The 18,029-nt window shown below is 32.3% G+C and overlaps 1 protein-coding gene across 2 annotated transcripts in view; it reads left to right on the plus strand.

Annotated features, from left to right (window-relative positions):
• Positions 1-18,029, plus strand: part of LOC118196356 (pancreatic lipase-related protein 2-like) — a 110,814-nt gene that overhangs the window by 23,337 nt on the left and 69,448 nt on the right. For both annotated transcript variants that reach the window (XM_085819889.1, XM_085819890.1), the window contains exon 2: positions 14,032-14,468. In XM_085819889.1, coding sequence (XP_085676015.1) covers positions 14,032-14,468 — 437 coding nt within the window. The remainder of the gene's footprint in view (positions 1-14,031; positions 14,469-18,029) is intronic.

Below are 18,029 nucleotides of genomic sequence, written 5' to 3' on the forward strand. Positions count from 1 at the left end.
AATCGTTGAGTTTGTTAATCAAAAATTCGTTTAAACGAATTGTTTTTTGAAGGTATATTAATTAATGGATTTCATCTAGCTTAGAAAGTTTATACAGCATTAGAATCTGTACATACCTGAACGAAAGTGATTAATTAATTATTTGCCTTAATTAGTTAACAATTCTTTGAATATATCAAGAAATGAAGCGTTTATCCGTTACTGCAATTATACCTTAAATATGCTTCAGGAAATATAAAAACGAAATATGATTTTGGAACTTTATTTAATTAAGGAGAAAAAGTGTCGAGCACGATTATTATTATATTTGTTGAAAGCAAATTAAATAATCACGTATAGATGATGAAAAACTATCGACGATTTTGCTACATTAAAAACAAAAACAAATGAAAATTATAACAAATTTTTATCGTAATTAAATAATAATTGTTAATATTATGTTTTAATGCTAATGACTTTACAATAGTGGAAAAAGCTAACCTAAACGTAGATGGGAAGGTTCATCAAGTGCACGTTCATTAAGTAATATCCGGTTGTAACGAAAATTATCTGCTTGAGTCAGCTCATGCGGCACCTAGTGATTGAACTTGTACGTCAAGTTTATGCCATGCATAGCGCAACTAATGAATATGGCACTGACGTCTATCTCCTCAGCAAGCTCTCGAGTGGTTGCATACTGATCTTCTTATACAAATTCTCGCAGGCGGACCTCATCGACATCAGTAGGCCGACCAGAACGCTCTGCTTCTTGAATGTCATAGTCCTTGTTTTTGAATTTTCGGTAGCAAACCTTCACAGTGTCGTATGATACAATATTAGCACCTAAAGCTATACGCATGATTTGGTGACATTCTGTAGCTGACTTTTTGCAACAGAACTTCAAGTAAAAAGTGATTCTAACCTGGTAGCGTGATAGTTCTTTCAGACACCTTGTGCTTAATGATAATGATATTTTTTCTTACAAATTGCACAACACAGTATTCTTAGGAAGTCTGTTTCTTTCAAACGCCAAAAATCGTTTGACAAAATATGATTAAACACGCCAACGCGAACTGTTTGCGCAGACGATATTTGCGGTAGAGGGAAACTTTCGTTAAGACCCGATTTTAAGTATTCCGTTGTAGAGACATTAGGTATTTTTAGAATTAGGAGAGATGAAAAAAGAGCAAACGCCTTGCTTGGGAATCGAACCTCGGACCTTTGGAATACGCGCCCAGCGTGCAGACCACCACACCACGAAGGCCCTTCCAAGAAGGCGGGAGAAATACCTTATACCGTTAAAAATAAACGGTATAAGATATTTCTTGATATATTCAAAGAATTGTTAACTAATTAAGGCAAATAATTAATTAATCACTTTCGTTCAGATATGTACAGATTCTAATGCTGTATAAACTTTCTAAGCTAGATGAAATCCATTAATTAATATACCTTCAAAAAACAATTCGTTTAAACGAATTTTTGATTAACAAACTCAACGATTTCAAAGCGAGCAGTAGCAACACTGTACGGAATTAAACATTTACATCTCCAGGGCATGAGACTGTCTGCCAAAAATTATAAAGATATGCTGTTTTTTAATGTTTTGTGATTTTGCCGTTTAATTGAATTTTATGTAGCGTAAGCGACAAGAACGTGATATTTAATGATTAAAGTAAACACACAAAACGTTAATAATGTAAAGACAAAAAAAAGTTTCTTAAACCCATCTCAGTAAGAAGAACCGAACACTGATAAAATAAACTGAGAAAAGACCGGGAATTCTAAACGTTTTCTGCTATGCTGCTTTTAAAATTTTGATTTTGCTGTTGAACCGTGTTTGGCGTAAGTGGCAAGAAAAATTATGCTTAATAATAAAGCTAAATGAAAAGACCCAAAAAAATGCGTTAGTGAGAAAGAGTGTAACAGCAGACTGGTAGAGTGCGAGCTCAACAAAAGCATAAAAAACCGTAATAACGTACCTGGCTCAGTGAATTTAAAACTAAGCTCATCGAGCCAGGTAACAGGTGGTAATATATATATATAGTGTTACGAAATGTCCAGGTGCGGTAAGATGGCTTCTCCGCAGAGCAGTTTCAGGGTTGCCACATTTAGCGAAAAATCACCCATTTGGCGACAACTGGCGATATACCATGGACGGATGGAGAACCTTCTGGAACGAATTCTTACCGGTTTAGCCCAGAATGTTCTCGAACACAAGCCGAAAACTATATAAACCATGCTGGTCCGCACTCAGTTAGTGTGTGTCTCGTGTAGCGAGTCAATCCCTACGGAGTGGATTGAGTTGACAGCTGGGCAGCGAGTGACAACTGTGTCGTCGAGTGCACCGCAAGAGTCTCGTAGTGTATCGCGGTTAGGTCATCGTCGAGAGAGCGTGTTGAGCTCTGGGAATGACATATATTCTTAATGCAGCTTTTAAATCCGAATTAATTTGAACTCTATTTTATTCACGAATTAGCTTAAAATTCAAATTTGTAGTTGCTTCAATATTTGGAATAATTGATACTGCGGTGTTTGTAAAACTAGATAAACTCAACTTGTGGAAATTTCACAAAACTAGAAACTTGAGCTATAATAATAACAATCATAATAGTGGTTTCTTTTAATGACAAATTATTTTTCCAGATCATACACATATTAGCTTTAAAAGTAGGTTCGCATGCTAGAAAACACTATACACTTATTAGCTTTAAAAGTAGGTTTGCTTGCTAGAAAACTCTGTAGTATCACATTGCGAATTCGAAAGTTTGTCCTACTTGTACCTTGTATTTTTATTATCTGTTAGCTACTAATATAGTTTCGATGAAGTGAATCTACCAGAATGTAGTGTAGTGGTGTGTAGTGTATTTAATTATGGCAAAGCACACTAGGGCTATCTGCCTAAGGGGAGGGATGCCTTCGTGGAAGACTTTCTAAGGGAAACTGGCTCGTATACACGTTACACATGAGGAAAACCACGAAAACACCCATGCAGCCAGCCCGTTCGCGGGATTCGAACCTCGGACCGAACTACCAGTGTTCAGCGACTTTACCGCTCAGCCGCTGGTGGGCGAATTTACCAGAATGAATCTAGCAGAAAGTGAATTGTCAAAATAAGTAATTATCCTAATTAAAAATAGACCATACTGTACACTAAAATCTGATTGTTTTACCAACCGCTTTGGAATAAAAGGCTGAACATCAAATAAAACTTCACATGAAACATTTTCCATTAAAAATGTGCATGTTCAGGATATCATGTTACTTATGAATATATCATCAGGCAATTTATAAAAATTCATGTAATAGTCCATGAAAATTCAAAAGAAAATTCTTTTCATGTATCCATCCTACGACGCTTCGGATGTGCTCTACGTCTTAAAGACAGCAAAAAACATCTACAGAATAAGTGGAATTACAGATCTTCTAGCAGTAGGAATTTACCTTTTTGGTCCCCGTATTTTTTTGTATATATTGGTTTTGTTGATTAATTATTTTATTTTAAACTATGATAGTCCACAAAAACGTAGAAAACGAATTTTTTTTTCGTAACAAGAACGTTTCTTCATCCGCTAAATGCGTGGTGTCGCTACGCGCTTCGTAGAATCCGGATATAACCGGCCCTATCCAATTTGAAGCAGTTTGGAATGCAGGATATAAATGGCGCAAGCCGTAAAATGGTTGAGAAATAAAACTAAGTATGCGTAGAATATGATTCGCATTGAGCTTTGGACTTTAAATATTATATCATATTTCTACTGTATCTAATAGTAAAAAAACCTAAGTGAACCACTTTCAATCCAAGTGTTGATTTTTATTCCTATTCCTTCACTAAAATATGCTGTATTAAAAACGGATCTTCTTTAAGTCTCCTTACCTAATTATATGAAGAAGCATTACTGAGTATCCATATATCTATACTATTATCCATCCCGATGACGGTCCTGAGACTATCGGATAATTCAAGTTTCATTTTCAGTCACATGAAAATGAACTGCAAAATTTCGAAAAATACAATAATATTATTTATTTGGCTATTGTTGGTAATACAATAATATTATTTATTTGGCTCTAAACCCGTTTGTTGTAATTCATCAATCAATGAATTAAAAATCCGATGTGGACGGCACATGAATTACGCCCTATTAAATTATGCACATTTTTTGATGCATTTCATTTAAACTTATTTCCTTAAATTTCATTGGACCGATATATTTCTCATTAAATTAATTCAGTTCTCACTTCGAGGCAAGGCAAAAATATATAAAATAAAAGATTACAAAATAAAAATATATAAATAAGTATCGTCATTAAAAATTGAAAACTATGGAAAAATCTAAAATACCAAATATAGTTAAAAACAGTTTAAAAAAAATTACAATTAAATCTAGAGTTTGCATGCAAAAACAAGAAATTTGGTCAACCGGTAGGAAAACAAAATTTTAGGTGCAGAAAAAATGAAAGTTTAATTTTGTTCCCGCTCGGCAAAAAGATACTGAAGGTGCAGAAACTGAATTCACTATTCTGCTAAGTTTCAAATGTAAACAAATATGGCTGCTCCATTAGGCTTAGCCGCATTTTATATATATATGTATATATATACTTTTGGTGCGGCCGATTATAACCAAACAGGGAGGTCCACAACTACACTCCTATATAGTACAAAATTTCAACGTTCTGAAGCTACTCTTTTTCGAGTTATGCGAGACACATACAAACATATGTACGTAAGTACGGTGCAGATATAAAAAAAATCTTTTCTGAATCCATTTTACAATCGTTTTTGGAAAAAGGACTCCTTTATTTTCTCTGCACGTGCAGACGTTAAGTAAAAACATCGTTCAGATGGTATCGAGAGAGGTCAAAGTGGATATTTTCGCTGAACTATGATACCCGAAATTTTTCGAGATTACAATTCTTCCTTTACTTCGTACAAGGAAGTCAAAATTAATAAGCTGGAATGGCTACAGATTTCGTCTCCGTAAAATATTATAAAGGAAGCAATGATGTCACTATTTGAGGGAAATTAAAAGATATACTTGAGCTGTTATGATTTGGCGATTAATTTGATTTATAGTCTTAATTAAAAGTTATGAGCTAATTTGAAATTATAATCAATAAATTAAAGTTATTCATTGACTTTTAATTAATAAAATGAACATAAATTTAAAATTAAAATTTCTGTCTATAACTAGATGTGTTAAATTAGTATAAAAAATATGATTTTCTCATGTTAGCTTTTGCTCCGATTTCCGAAGATACATAAAAGCTTCTAATTATTTTCTTTTAATTTGTTTTACAAAGCTGTTAAATTGATTTCCCACTTCTTTCCAAAGAAGTCAACTGAGAGCTAGTCAATACCGAAATTTCTGTCAGCTGTTACAACACTCACTTGTTTTTAAGTATCCAGCATGTTTCACAACTCAGACATGAAGAAAACAAAAATATTTAAAGACGTGACAATACAACCTGCTTATCTATTCTGCTGAAGCATTTCAGTTTTCACTTTTTGTGCGATGTTGTGAAATTTTCGTTGTGAAAAGAATTACATAATTTTTTTTCCACTTGCCGTAACCTTGAAAATAATTCGGCGTGCCTGTATTTTTTTAGTAGATAATTTATTGCTTCAATGCAAGGGCAGACAATGAGCCATTAAATTTGTCAACCCATCTTTCATTCCTAATATAACAATAAGAATTTAGAATTTGGTAACTTGTGAGTGGCAACTATTTAAAATACGTAAAAACAGAACCGAATCAACTTACCAGTTCTGTATCATGCTTTAGAATTCAGTGCAAGTGTTCAGTTTTCACAATGTAAATTAATTTATTTACATGCACAGAATTCTAAAGCATAGCATAGAACTGCTAACCTAATTTATTCTGTTTTCACATATCTTAAATCGGTTGTTGCTATTCAAAGTTACAAAATTCTTATCATGGCCTAAATGTTACATGTAACATTTTTAGTTCTGATATTCATTGCATATAAGAAGTTTTGAAATTTTATTTTACAATTTTTGCCATGAATCTGTTCTAAGCATCTACATAGTTAGAACAGATGGAGTAAGCATTCTCCGTCTGTCCCGTCCATTGAAAATGAAGCCATGAAACGTCATGGCTGCTGCCATAAGCGGGAATTTTTTACATTCTAATCGGCGTTGCTTGCATGTTAGCATTCAACATGAAACATTTATTAAGTCTCCCGTTCTAGTTTTAATACTTACCATAAAAGATTATCTATTTAGGATATAGAAAAATCACAAGGACTGTAAATAACTTTTTTTCAAATTTATTAAAATCTAGAAACATGAATATGTGTAAATGATAACTATAATACAAGTGTCTACATAGTAAAACCTGGAAGATCATTGGAAGTTTCAATGGTATTTTATACAAATTATGCCTAAAAACACTTTTCTGAGCCTACAGACGTTAATTGCTTTCAAATTCAGTGTAATTTTACGTAACAATACATTTTATAGTCTTACGCTGTATGGCGGCCATGATAAGACTTACGTCACGTTGCTAACATTTCCTTGGCTTCAGTTTTGTGACGTCATGCTAACTCCCACATGGACCTTATAAGAAGTAGACCAACCCAAATGGCTTTTCTCCCTCTTCTGACGCATTCCCGGTTGTCACCTTGATCACATCTGGAGGAGTAGGGACGACTTCTAGAAACTTACAATGGTTGGCTATTGCAGTGTGTATAATTGTCAAGAAAAAGTTGGTTGTAGCACCTCATTTCAAAAATTAGAATTTCTACATTATTTTTAATTTTGAGACTGAAATTGGCTTAAAAAATTTAGCATATTTATCAAGCATAATTAATGTTCCAAATAATTATAAAGCTGTTGCATGCTTTTAGGGCTGGATATCTGTTTAGCTTTTTCTATGCTATACGAAAATTTGTAACTACTTCTTTTAGAATATAATATTTTAAATCTGAACTAATAGAAAATTTCAAACAATTTTCTCTTGCAATTTTTATGCTTTTTATTGGTATAAATAAGTAAAAAATACTAAAATATTTAAAAACGAATTTTTGAAAGTTTTGCTTAAAATTCTAAGTTGTGTTGCTTTTTTAAAATTATAGATGAGTATTGTAGCACAATTTCTGTGAAGGAATTTTATTTCAATTATATTTCATAATACATAGTGATAAACACTTTTGATTCCTTAAAAGTTTTATACACTTAATTCTAATATTAAAATTATATTTAACCGTAATAATTAATTTTGCTTGTATTTTATAGTGATTGTTTTTATTTCCTTGTACGAAGTAAAAAGGAAGTATTGTAATCGCGAAAAGTTTCAGGCAGCATATTTCAACGAAAATATCCATTTTGACCGCTATCGAATGCAATTTAACGATGTTTTTGCGTTATATCTGTACGTAAGGACAGAATAAAATTCTCTTTTCCTTCAAAAAAATTATAAAACTGCTCTAAAATTAATTCTGAAGAGAATTTTTAGTGGCCTCTGTACGAATGTACGTACGTATCTCGCATAACTCAAAAACGAGTAGCCTCAGAACGTTGAAATTTTGTAGATAGGACTGCTATAACATGTAGATGTGCACCTCGTATTTTGGTTGCAATCGGCCGCACCAAACGTATATAAATATATTTATATATATATCCACTCTATTACCCGGCTCAGTGATCTCAGTTTCTTTACTCTTATATGTTTGTAAATTGTAAATTTTTTGCTTTAAAAATGATTGAATTATGTTGTTTTTATCTTCCGGTTAAGGATTTTATGCCTTTAGTAAATCTGTGTGCAATATTTTTAGAATTATCAGCAATTTTAAAGTTGTTTAATTGCCGCTAAGTCTGTTTTTAATGGCAATTGATGTTTACATTTAAAACAGGAGACTAGTGGATATGTTGCCAATCTAGAGAAACTTAGCTTCGCAACAACAAAGATAACGCATTCATTTATTATTGCCAATTAAATCATGCTTAATTCTTTCTGGAATTTTTTCGAGGAAATAAGCGTTTGAAATTTACTTCGTAATTTTTAATATATATATTTTGAGTTTTTATGTATTTTTGCCTTCTCGCGAAGTGAGAACTGAATTAATTAAATGAGAAATACTCAATCGTCTGGGAAACACTATTTCTGTTTTGTTTTGTTTGCTTAATTTCTTTTATACATAGTTCTAGCTTTATTATAGTATTTGAATAGAACATGTGGCAACGATTAGATAATTCTTTAAATGATATACATTTTGTGCATTCTGAGTTATAATATGAATGAAATATAATACTGTTAAGTAAACCTAGCGCCAGAGTGTCGCTATGGTAAACAAAGTGAATTTTAAAGAATGCATTTATTCTATTGTGGTTTATGTGCTGTCGGCGAAGTAGGTTTAATTCAATCTAATAAGTTTAAATAAAATGCAAGAAAAAATGCGTATAATTTAATATTCCGTACAAGGAAGTCATGTGGTGTACACACCAGATTTTTTAAAATTTATTTTTAGTTCTGCGTAAGATTTTTTTTATTTTCTGTTAATTTAATTTATTAGCCCAAAGGGGCGGTAGCCTAGAAAGGCTGTTAGTTTCGAAGCAGTATTTTGCGCTGTTTCACTATAAATGTTCGTGTCTCTTTGAAACTTTTTGTTACTAAATATTATCGCCCTGTATTATATTTAAAGAAATTAAATAATGAAATGAAGAATGAAGAATCTGCATGAATACATGTATGTTTCTCGCACTGTGACAAAAAAGATGGCATCTAGAGTCATCAAACTTTGAATAACGTAATCCTCCCGAACATGGGCATCTGCACAGCCAAATTTCGAATTTGTTTTAATCTATTTCATATTTTGTAAAACAATAACGAATTTTTGATTAAAAAACTCAACGAGTTCAAAGCGAGCAATGAATGGTAACGCTGTACGGAAAATAACATTTTTATCTCCAGCGCGGAAATTCTAAAGATATGCTGTTTTCAAATAATTTTGTGATATTGCTGTTGAATTGAATTTTATGTGGTTTATGGGCGAAGAACATGTTATTCAATATAAGTAGGTAACACACAAAATGTTAAAAAAGGTCCCTTTAGGGCGTAATATAAAATCTGAGTGCTTCTAGATTTCATTTTATCTTTTTTTTTTTCCCTTCATTACACTAGGAAAATTTTATGCTCCGAATTTTATGAATTATTAAAATAACTAATCCACTTTAATGTTAATAATTTAATGAGCATATAATCAAATAAATATGATCGTTTTGTAATGTTATTATAGTTTGGAAAATCACTGCCTGAAAATGTTCATTAAATTAAAAAAAACTATCAGATCTTGTTTAATTTTACCTTATTTATTTCAGAGCATCACGTACTATCAATCTTATTGAATTTTACTTTGTTTTTACGCAAAATTAAGTTCATAAATTTTGTGCTTAGAGTTTTTACCGTTTTACCAAAGTAAAGACGTTCGTACTTAAATTACGCTTGAAAAAAATGCGCGAAATGCAATAAAAAATGCTTTAATGAGATATATTAAATCTTATTAAAAAAACTGTGACTTTCATAATCTCATCACTATACAACGTATCACATTTAATAATTAAAAAGAGTTATGTGATACAAACGCTATAGGTTTTAGTGTTAAAGTAAACCAGATCGTCCCTACTTTTTCTTGCGGACATGTCGGTGACGCGCGCCCCGCCCACTGGGCTAGTCTGTCTCTTATAAAGTCCATGTACTCCCATCTATTCTAACCTCCATGGTTTTAGGATTGATTCACAAAATTATTTCTGTTTTTGCACTTAAGACAGAATTTTTTTATACGTATGGCACTTTCGATACTCATGAAATATTTCCGCATTTAGAGCAAACCTTTGTGGCTTATTTCTTAATATTTACCTCTATAGTAATATTCTTATTATGTTTGTTTAGTTCCTTTTTACTATGTTTAAAACATTATCTTTTATTAGTTTCATTCAATACTCACTTGTTTCCGTAGAATCCGCACATAACAAGAACTTCCAATTAAAAGAGAAATTTTAACACTTCTTCACTTAAATCGTATCCTATATAGTTCTAAAGATTCACTTTTATTTCACATTAATTCTTATTAACCTTCACACAATTTAATACGGGTGTTTTTACAACCAGTTATTAAACCTTTTCAAAAGAGTTTTCAGTGTTTTTCAATCTATTGCCAGGAGGACATTATTACACTTCCAAAGTGTAAGTTTGCATAGGTTATTGGTGGCTGAATATAAATATAAAATGCTATTTATAAATTTAGAGTAATCTTCTTCAGACAAATGTCAGAAATAAAGTTAGTATATTGCATAAAAATATATTGATATTATTTTATTCCACTAATGAATTTTTAAATAGTTTTTCTCTCTCGGCTTAGTAAAAAAGTAAATAATTTAATCCTTAATTATTATTAATTTTGCGTGTAAACAGGAAGCTTAACCCTTAACCATTATAGTCGAATCCAGGAAGGTCGGAATGATGTCGCAGGTTTAACACAATGTAGTCTGAGAGATCATTGCCACAAGCGCAAATAAACTTATTATGGACAAATCTGATTAAGTGTTAGCAACGAGTGTTGAATTCTAAAGATGTAAGTCATCGACATTTATGTATTTTCGTCGCTACCGATTATGGATGTGCGGATATTTAAATGTACGAATGTTTCAAGGGAAGGATGCGCGAATTCTTCTGCATGCAATAGTTATAGAATTATTAACAGTTAAAAAATGCAAGCGTAACTAAGCCTAGCGAGGTGTATTTTGTTTACATATGACACTGTGTGAATAAAGACAGATAGTAGTGAATTAAGACAGATGATTAACGGTCTTTAATACCTTTCTACCCAGTCGAGCCAAAAGCTAACTAAATTTTTATGCTCTGACAATTTTGCGTTCTTGCCCCTTGGCCGAAACCGTGTTTTGGTGTAGGAACTCTAATTTTAATTGCATAAAACTGATTTTTTAACTGTATTCGGTGTTTCATTTATTTATTTTTTTTTTTTAATTTTACATTTTTTAATGAAGATGTTTTGTGTTTTTATGCATTTTTACTTTCCCGCGGAGTGAGAATTTAATTAATTGAATGAGAAATATATCTTTAGTGAAACTGGAGGAAATAAGTTTAAATGAAATTCAGCAAAAATGTGCATAGTTTAATAGGCCGTACAAAGAAGTCATGTGCTGTCCGCATCATACTTTTTAATTTAATAAATATGTGTCATGTAAAAATGATTTTTATCTAAATAAACAAAAAAAGAATATAAAAAATTGCATTAAAGTATTAAGAGATTAATACCCTAATATTTTAATATCTGTCTACAATAAAATCCAGTATAATTTCGTATTATATTATCGATCAATTCCTCGAGGAATCTCTACAAATGTAGATCCCCCTCCCCTGGAGAAGGAAAAAATAGCGAGTAATAGTGTTTAAATATGGATTTTTATTTAAAAAAATAACTAGCAGAACATTTTTGCATTACTGAAACTTTAAAGCAGCAGGTCTCAACATCGGGTCCTCAACCCATAAACAGGTTGCAAGGCAATTATTGATGAATCATATTTATATTTGAAGTTTCTAACTCACATATTTTTTTATATAATTCTAAATAGCTATTTATATTTATTAAGTAACTTAATAAATATTACCTATTTGCTTATAATTAGATTTAACCCTTTCGGTCCTAATGGGCACATACATCCCAGAGATTAGGTTTAATTCCCTATTAGGTAAATAAAACCCACTTTTAAATGGGATTTTACGTTTGCAGTGTTTTTAAGGATTTAGGGAACAAATATATGACTAAAGAAACCTGTCCTATTTTTTGCCAAATGTGTCAGGTTGCATTTTGTAAAGACTACTTTCCATCATGTTATATTTAACTTATTCGGTACATTTCACTTAAATTATTATTTATTCGAGCTCACCAGCGGCCGAGCGGTAAAGACGCTGAACACTGGTAGTTCGGTCCGAGGTTCGAATCACGAGAAAGGGCTGGCTGCATGGGCGTTTTCGTGGTTTTCCCCATGTGTAACGTGTATACGAGCCAGTTTCCCTTAGAAAGTCCTCCACGAAGGCATTCCTCCCTTTAGGCAGATAGCCCTCGTGTGCTTTGTCGTAATTTAATAATCCAATCCTATTATTTATTCACATGCAGTGTAACGTTATTATCACAATATCCTAGACGATTGGGACAGATAGTCCCATTTGACAACACGATTTGGGCATATTGTTCCAGGAAAAGGAAAAAGTCAGAAACTTAACTAATATTACACTTCTTTTAATATGCCAACCTTTAAATTAAACTACTTTTCATTGTTAAATTTTAATTATGCAAAAGTTGGGTCGAAAGGGTAAAATATTATTATTACACTATTACATTATTCTACTCTTAGATTTTCTGGTTTGCACATCCCTTCCTCAAAGAAACCTTATGTTATCTGAAGTTTTAAAGTTAGGGTATAGGTTTAAAGCAATGGTCTTCAATGTCCCGCGGAACCCTGGGACTCCGCTACTCAAAATAAAAGGCTGGAAAGAAAATTATAAAGTCCTCATACTAGTTGACTAGAGTTTATTAACTAAAAATGTAAAGATAAATTTCGTTATAGATTAGTTATAAAACTTAACATGTGGTTATCTTGTGTCAAAAGAATGACATGGAATGCTTTATGAATATAAATCGAAAATGGCTTTAACTTAGACGACAGTGCTAAAAATTATGCAATGAAACATCTTTTTCATTTGAATAAAAACTATAAGAGAATATTTCCCAGAAGAAAAATTAAGTATGACTGGATAAAAAGTCCGTTTCAGTACTACGCTAAATCAGAAGCAAACAATTTATCCACACACCAACGGACTCGAAGTTAAAATGCAAATTTAAGAAAGAGTAGTCCCCAAACGTTTTGGCTGTAGATCCATACAGAATACCTAGAAGTTTCTCATTCAGCTATGAATATTTTAATGCCATTCGGAACAACGTATACATGCAAAAAATTATTTCGAAAGTACATGGCCACAAAAATAAAATATAGAAAAAATTAAATGCCGAATATGAATGCGATTGCAGATAATATTGTTACGAAATGTCCAGCTGCGATAAGATAGCTTTCCCGCAAGGCGGGATTAGGGTTGCCAGATTTGGCCCGAAATCGCTCATTTTTCGACTTTTGACGACAAAATTGGCGATATGCCATAGACGGATGGAGAATATTCTAGAATGAATTCTTACCAGTTTTGCCCAGACTGTTCTCGAAGGTAAGCAGAAAGCTATATAATCTCTGCCTGTACGCGGAGTAGCAGTCCAGTCTAGTGTCGAGTGTATCGCGAGTTAGTGCATCGAGAGTGTGCATCGCATGAGGCCATCGAGTGTATCGAGTGCATCGTCGAGTTGTAGTGTGGAAAGTCTCGAGAGTACGTTGAGTTCCGAGAACGATCGAACCGAGTCGGGAGCTGTACTTTAGTGCTTTGCCGTGAAGCTGTCTTCAGCGTTTATAGCCTGAAGGCTGTGTTGCTGATTGCTTCAGCGTGTTTGTCATAGTTTTTCGACGACTGTAAACGTATTTTTGGAGCTGTCCTGAGTAACACTGGCTAATAAATTGTATTTTCATTCTTCGTCAAGTGTTGTCGTCTATTGCTCCAACTCCATGAGCCCGTAGAAACGCAACATTACCAACAGAGATACACTTCCATAGTTTGTGCTAAAAAAATGCAAGCACAGACCTGTCACTAAATATAATGCAAGGGTAGGTGACACCTAGAGCACGAGTTAATGCTAGTAATGAGCAAATTACTTTACTTTTGTGTTAAAAATTTTTAATAAAAAATTTAATTCTTTTCTTTAATTGTTTTCGCATAAAATAATTATTAAAACATACTGATCTATTCTAAATACTATTTCAACATATGTTTTTCTAAGGGTAGAATGAGGTTCCCCCCAAAAAAACCTTATTATTTTAAGGGTTTCAAGAGTCGACAAAGTTTGAAGACCACAGCTTTTTAACATAGACTAACACAGATGGTAATTTTCACTTTTCTTTTCTTCTTTCAGTTCTTTTGTTAACCACTTCCTGTTTCGCTTTTCAAGAAGACTTACATGGCGATGGTAACATTTATGCAGCTGTAGTTAATTCCTTGCAAGAGCTGAAAGTTCGAAAACTGGCTGAAAAAGCAGGTGTTCATTATGCACAAAATAATATACAACGTGCATCCAGCGTTTGCTACGATGAACTAGGATGCTTCGACAAGAATGGCACTTTCAAGCACCTCAAGCAACTTCCTGAACCTCCCGAGTCAGTAAATACTCAGTTTTTGCTCTATACAAGAAAAAACCAGCTCAAGCCTCAGATGCTCGATTACAAAAAACCAGAAACCATTCTCAACAGCAATATTAATCCTGCTTTGCCATTAAAATTCATCACTCATGGGTTTGGAGGGAAGAACAACTTGACATGGGTCTGGGCAATGAAAAATGCCTTTCTGAAGAAGGTAAGTTATTTATAAATATACCGTGTACTTGGAAATTTACAGGATTTGTTTAATGAAATATTAGTTCCTGATATATAATTTCAGTTAGGAATTTTAAAGCAAAGTATGGCTAGTAAAATGAAATAATCTTATCAAAACAGGTTTACTGTGAATGGAAGGGTTCTGGCAAAATATATTCGAAGGTTTTATAGGTTTTTCTGTAGAGTAAAAACTATAGTGAGTAAAATATTGCTTATCCTTTACTGAATTGATGAAAAAAATCTATCAATCCATTCAAATAACCTTATATATTTAATTAATGCAGGATAGAAAACAACATTCAAATTAGTCTTGCACTAGAGCAATTTTTTTTTACAAAGGTAATTTAAGCGGACCTACCAATTAGGAGACGTTGACAAAGTTACAGTTTTTTTGCAGAAAGTTATAGCAAAGTAAAAACAAGCTCGGATTGGGGGGGGGGGGTCGTATCTCGATTTAACTAAAACCATTCTAAAATGTATTTTTAATTTAATGCTTCAGTGGTTTCAAACTGCCGGTCCCTTAAACAATTTTATGCTGCCCTCGAATACATTTCAATTAAGTTGTAGAGTTATGATGTTATTTTGAAGCAGGAGTTGTGAAAAATGAGCAATGCCCGCGCCAAGATTCGAACCTGGACCTCTGAAATACGCACCGAGTGTGCTAGCGTTACATCACGAAGCCATGCCGAAAGGAGGGAGAAAATACCTTATATGCTCCCCCTTTTAAAGGGCGACTGAGAATTATGAGACCCAATCGCCAAGTCTTGGCGATGGAGAATCTTCATCCACCACCTTTTTTTGTAGTTCGGGCGCCACTGTAGAGACATTAAGTTATTTTGAAGTAGGAGACGTGAAAAATGAGCAATGCAATCGCCGAGACTCGAACCTGGACGTCTTGAATACGCACCGAGTGTGCTACCTTTAGATAACGAAGGCATGCTGAAAGAAGGGAAAAAATGCCTTATAAAGTATTTGTTGCAAATACAATGCTGCAAAGAATCCAAGATTTTACAGATTTGAATTTCAAATTTACATTATTTTCGTTATTACTAAAAACAAACGTGAATTAACGCTACAGAAAATCTATAAATAGTGCTAATTAATTAAAAATGTTACATAAATATTATTCAAAGCTTTGAAGGTAGATATTTTATTAACTTTTATTCGCACTTGTTAAAAATTAAATAAGGTCAGTTACGAATCGTTTACACTAAGAATAATTGCTTTGTTTGGAATACATTTAAATGTGGACAATCTTTCTTCAATAGTTGAAAATTAATAACCGAATTAAAAGATGAGTATCTACAATTCGTGATGAAGATAATTTATAGAAATTTTTCTCCAAAGCTACAAACTTTGTCAGAATCGAAACGCCATCAAGTATCAAGCCGTAATAAGAAATAAAGAAGTTTATCATTATTTACATACAAACATACATAAAATGTATTTTTAGTTAACGTGTCAAAGAAAAATTTAATAAATAAGAGAAAGAAACTAGATCGCCATTATTTATTCCCTCCTGGAAAGTTTTCTGTGAAAGTTTAGAAGATTTTCATAATTTACCTATTTTAGTTAAGTAAATTAACGAATTAATTAGAATTATTTGAAATAACGTCAGTCTCAAAATTTCATATTTAGCTGTCACTATACTTGAATTACAAAGTGTAACCAACAAAAATGTTTTGCTGGTACCAAACCTTAGATTTCAGATAGAAAATAAATATAAATTTGAATTGTTTTCTTTTACATTATTATTACCGTTTATTACTTCCTTGTACGAAGTAAAAAGGAAGTATTGTAATCGCGAAAAGTTTCACGCAACATATTTCAACGAAAATATCCATTTTGACCGCTATCGAATGCAATTTAACGATGTTTTTGCTTGATATCTGTGCGTAAGGACAGAATAAAAGACACCTTTCCTCCAAAAAAATTATAAAACTGCTTTAAAATTAATTCTGAAGAGAATTTTTCGTGGCGTCTGTACGAACGTATGTACGTACGTGCGTACGTACGTACGTATCTCGCATAATTCAAAAACGAGTAGTCTCAGAACGTTGAAATTTTGTATATAGGACTGCATAACATGTAGATGTGCACCTCGTATTTTGGTTGCAATCGGCCACACCAAACGTATATAAATATATTTATATATATATCCATTCTGTTACCCGGCTCAGTGATCTCAGTTTCTTTACTCTTATATGTTTGTAAATTGTATATTTTTTGCTTTAAAAATGATTGAATTATGTTGTTTTTATCTTCCGGTTAAGGTTTTTATGCCTTTCGTAATTCTGGAAGCAATATTTGTAGAATTATCAACAATTTAAAAGCTGTTTAAGTGCGGTTACGTTTTAAATAACATGGCGGACATATTTGTTTACATTTGAAACAGCAGAATTGTAGTTTTTTTTGCCAATCTAGAGAGACTAAGCTTCGCAACACAAAAATAACGCCTTCATTTATTGTTGCGAATTAAGTCATGCTTAATCCTTTCTGGAATTTTTTCGAGGAAATAAGTGTTTAAGATTTACTTCGTAATTTTTAATGCAGATATTTTGAGTTTTTATGTATTTTTGTTTTGTCGCGAAGTGAGAGCTGAATTAATTAAATGAGAAATACTAAATCGTCTGTGAAAAACTGTTTCTTTTCTGTTTTGTTTGCTTAATTTCTTTCATACATCGTTTTAGCTTTATTATGGTATTTGAATAGAACATGTGGCAACGATAATTCTTCAAATGATATAAATTTTGTGCATTCAGAGTGTCGTTATAGTAAACAAATATAGTGAATTTTAAAGAGTGCATTTATTCTTTTGTGGTTTATGCGCTGTCGACGAAGTAGATTTAATTCAATCCAATCAATTTAAATGAAATTCAAGAAAAAATGCGTATAGTTTAATATTCCGTACAAGGAAGTCATGTGGTGTACACATCAGATTTTTAGATAATATTTTGATGAATATTACATAAGCAAAATTTAAAATTTAGTTAAAGTATTTTTTTATTTTGTTGATAAAAGCTTTCGCTTTGGAAATATATATATATGTATTCTGGCTCGTCAGCTGTTTTTAGATCGTGCATTCAGTCCAAATGATTTTCAGACTACTTCAAGCTATCTTCTCAATATCTGAATAATTTGTATTATCTGAATCGGGCTGGTTTAAAAAAAGGGGTGAAGAAAATATTATTATTATTATTATTATTATTATTATTACTTATTTATGCTATTATTATTATTATTATTATTATTATTATTACTTATTTATGCTATTATTATTATATTTTATGTTACGCCCCGAAAGGGCTTTTTTTTTAACGTTGTGTGTGTTACCTTTATTTATTAAATATCATGTTCTTTGAACTTAAACGACATAAAATTCAATTCAACAGCAACATCACAAAATATTTAAAAACAGCAGATCTTTAGAATTTCCGACAGGCAGTCAGTCTCGCACGCTGGAGATATAAAGTTCTTTTCCGTACAGTGTTGCCATTGCTTGCTTTAAAATCGCTGAGTTTGTTAATCAAAAATTCGTTAC

The sequence above is a fragment of the Stegodyphus dumicola genome, chromosome 7, assembly GCF_044657685.1.
Source record: "Stegodyphus dumicola isolate Sdum_Otavi_A_Nest chromosome 7, ASM4465768v1".
Classification (NCBI taxonomy): domain Eukaryota; kingdom Metazoa; phylum Arthropoda; class Arachnida; order Araneae; family Eresidae; genus Stegodyphus; species Stegodyphus dumicola.